The 2,926-nt window shown below is 55.4% G+C and overlaps 1 protein-coding gene across 1 annotated transcript in view; it reads left to right on the top strand.

The window, feature by feature from the left end:
• Positions 1-2,541: 2,541 nt before the first annotated feature.
• MTURN (maturin, neural progenitor differentiation regulator homolog (Xenopus)) overlaps positions 2,542-2,926 on the top strand; it is a gene marked incomplete at its 5' end in the record, with an annotated part of 4,677 nt that continues 4,292 nt past the window's right edge. The window contains one exon of the mRNA XM_010133418.1: positions 2,542-2,664. Within this exon, the coding sequence (XP_010131720.1) occupies positions 2,542-2,664 (123 nt within the window). The remainder of the gene's footprint in view (positions 2,665-2,926) is intronic.

The following is a 2,926-nucleotide window of genomic DNA, read 5'->3' as shown; positions in this document are numbered from 1 at the left end:
CGGGAGCCTGCCTCTCCCACTGCAGAGAGATCCCCGGGCATCGGGGTTTCCAGGGGAAGCATCTCCGTATGGGGAGCCTCACTGAGTGCTCCAACCTTCTCAGCAGGAGCCGAAGCCTCAAATTATGTTTGTTTTTATTTTGAGAGGCCCAGATTCCGTTTGCGGGTTCCCCTGGAGACGCGTGAGTCAGTGGTGAGGCTGGGTTCCTGCCCTGCCTCAGCGCAGGGCTGAGCACCCTCAGGGAGCCGTGGGTGCAGCGGAGCTCAGAGGTGTTACCCCCTGCTCTTTGTTACCGTTGGGTTTCCTTGGGGGTCGGGGGGGAGATGAAATCAAGCCGTTTCCGAATGAGAGGCGAGCTCTACTGGCACGTGAGACCTTCCACAGCCCAGCTGTTGCTCCAGCCAGAGTTCTAAATCTCCTGCAGATGTGGAAACTGTTGGAAGCCTTACTTGCCTATTGCCTGGTGGTGCTTCACAAAATCCTCTTCAGAGCTCGGTGATCAAGTTACGCGCTTAGTTTTCCCCCTCATGCTGGATCATCCTATCCTGCGCTGCTGCTGGCAAATTCACACTGGAGTCCAAACTGTGGCGCAGCTTGAAAAGAGGCCACAAAACCATGGTGGGACCGCGGGGGTTAACGTTCCCTGGTGAGCTGAAGGAGAAAGGGCAGGGCCTGATCTTCATTTAAGTGGAAGCTCCTGTGTGTAGTCAAAAGAAGCCACAATTTAAACAAGAATGAGGACGCTGGCGGTCATAATCGCTTTATACCTATAAACAATCTCAGCAGGTTCAGCACGAGCCACGAACGGCCAAGCAGCAGCATCCAGCTCCTGAGCTTGACGCAGAGATTAGCAGTAACTAGACGCTTACTGCTCACCCCAAGTACTGAGGGATCACGGGCCGGACCTCCAAAATCTCGAGGAGGTTCTTAAAACGTGGGGATTTGAAGGAGTCTGTTTGATACTTTGAAGAGGGTTCTTTCGAGTTCCCTTCATGTGCCTTCTGCCTTTTTAGGCACTGAAGTCACCGAGTGCAGACTGTACTTATTGTTTTTTATAAAGAGAAGCTGAGGTTTGGTTGTATATTTATAGGACTGCAAGGCCTGTGGCTCCAAGATGGCATGAAGTATCTTGAGACTTGTGGTATGTGCCCTGCAGAGTTGGCAAGACTGCGAAGACCTCGGTTTTTACTGCTGGCCCGGTTACGAGGTGACTCTGGTTGTGTGGGCAGAGCAGGTCCCGCTCAGTGAGGCAGGGCTCTCTTCATAACAAAACATTTCACCGGGTTCATGAGCACCGCGGGAAATGTGGGTCAAGAGAGGCTTGTAGCGAGGCAGTCACAGCTCTGGTCTCAGAGGTGCCGCTCAGCTGACGGTTCATCGTTGCGTTGGGCAGGTGTAGGACCGCATCCCTGCACCTCCCTCGGAGAGACCCCCCTCCTTCCTTGTCGAGGCGCAACCTGCTGCTTGTAGAGGCGTAAAGATCTGGCGTTGGGCAGGTGTAGGACCGCATCCCTGCGCCTCCCTCGGAGAGACCCCCCTCCTTCCTTGTCGAGGCGCAACCTGCTGCTTGTAGAGGCGTAAAGATCTGCGTGGCGCTTTGGGGAGAAGAGCTGCTGTGCAAAGGCAGAGGCGTGCGAGTCCCAAACGAGTTGGCAGTGCAGGCTTCTCTGGGTAGCAGCCTGCCCAAGACGGGCCCGTGCACAGCATCGTCTGAAGAAGGTCTGTAAAAGCTGCCCTGTGCGCACGAGGCGTTGCCGCCCCAGCGCTCGGCAGCGCTCTGCTGAACAACCTCGTAGCAGCAGCATGAGCCTCGGTTTTAGGAGAGGCTTCACAGAGCCAGGCTGGGGAACCAGCATCTCCGAGGCAAAAGAGGGACAGAGGAGTGTGCCAGGTGGGTTTAAACCTGGCCTGCCCGGGAAGAGGAGGTCTGGGTCTGCGAGTAAACCTCAAAACAAGGAGAGAGGTGTGAAGTACGGCCTGATGTGAGTGCCCAAGTGTCTCCCCTTGGCTCTGTGTTAACCTGTGGGTATATCTTGCATCTCTTCTTCTGCATCGTCAAGAGAGTTGCACATCAAGTTCCACCTCCAGCATCACATCACGGTTGCACTAACACTGGGGGGACAAAGAGATGCTTTGGCTCTTGGTGAGGACGTCACTGCAGCGGGTGATGCAGAAGAAGAGAAAACTCACGTGACTTCCAGGCCTGAACAGGGCTGATGTCAACAAAAACCCCTTTACTTGTAAAATGCGCCCGCACCAGGCAGGCGTCCCCCTCGCTGCCGGTGCAGTCATCAGGCGCCTCCTCCTCTGGACCAGTTTCCCTGCAGTCTGATGCGTCCTGTTGGTAAGGTGAAGGCTCCTCCTCAGAAGTGTGGCTCCTGAACAGCCTGCAGTGCCTGTCCCCAGCACGGGTCTGAGCTGCAGGAGGCCCAGGGTGCTTTGGCAGATGTTTACGACCTGTCACCTTATAAAATTACGTGAAAAGGCCAGCGAGAATTCCTATTAACACCTTCTCTTTCTTGCGTTGCTCTTGGCTTTCAGCACGTGTGGAGCGAAAGCGAGGACTGCTTACCTTTTCTGCAGCTGGCACAGGACTACATCTCCTCCTGTGGGAAAAAGACACTCCACGAAATACTGGAAAAAGTCTTCAAGTCCTTCAGGCCTGTAAGTGCCTCTTTGGTACCTCCAAACGCTGACAGTTAGCAGTGACTTGTAACAGGAGAGCGCTGGCTGGCGTCAGGACTTACCTCTCCAGTCAGCCGCCCGGCTGCAGGGCGTGGGCGCCTAAGCTGCTGTCCGGCCATTGGGAATTGTTTCTTGGAAGCCAGCTGCCAGCTTTTTATTTCCATCTCCGTGTTTGAGAGGATGAGATTCCCGTGCGGGGTGGGAGGCCAACTGCTGCGGCAGGCGGGGGCGCCGGCGCCCA

This window comes from Buceros rhinoceros, unplaced genomic scaffold (assembly GCF_000710305.1).
Source record: "Buceros rhinoceros silvestris isolate BGI_N320 unplaced genomic scaffold, ASM71030v1 scaffold17210, whole genome shotgun sequence".
NCBI lineage: Eukaryota > Metazoa > Chordata > Aves > Bucerotiformes > Bucerotidae > Buceros > Buceros rhinoceros.
This window is presented reverse-complemented; position numbering and strand designations above follow the sequence as displayed.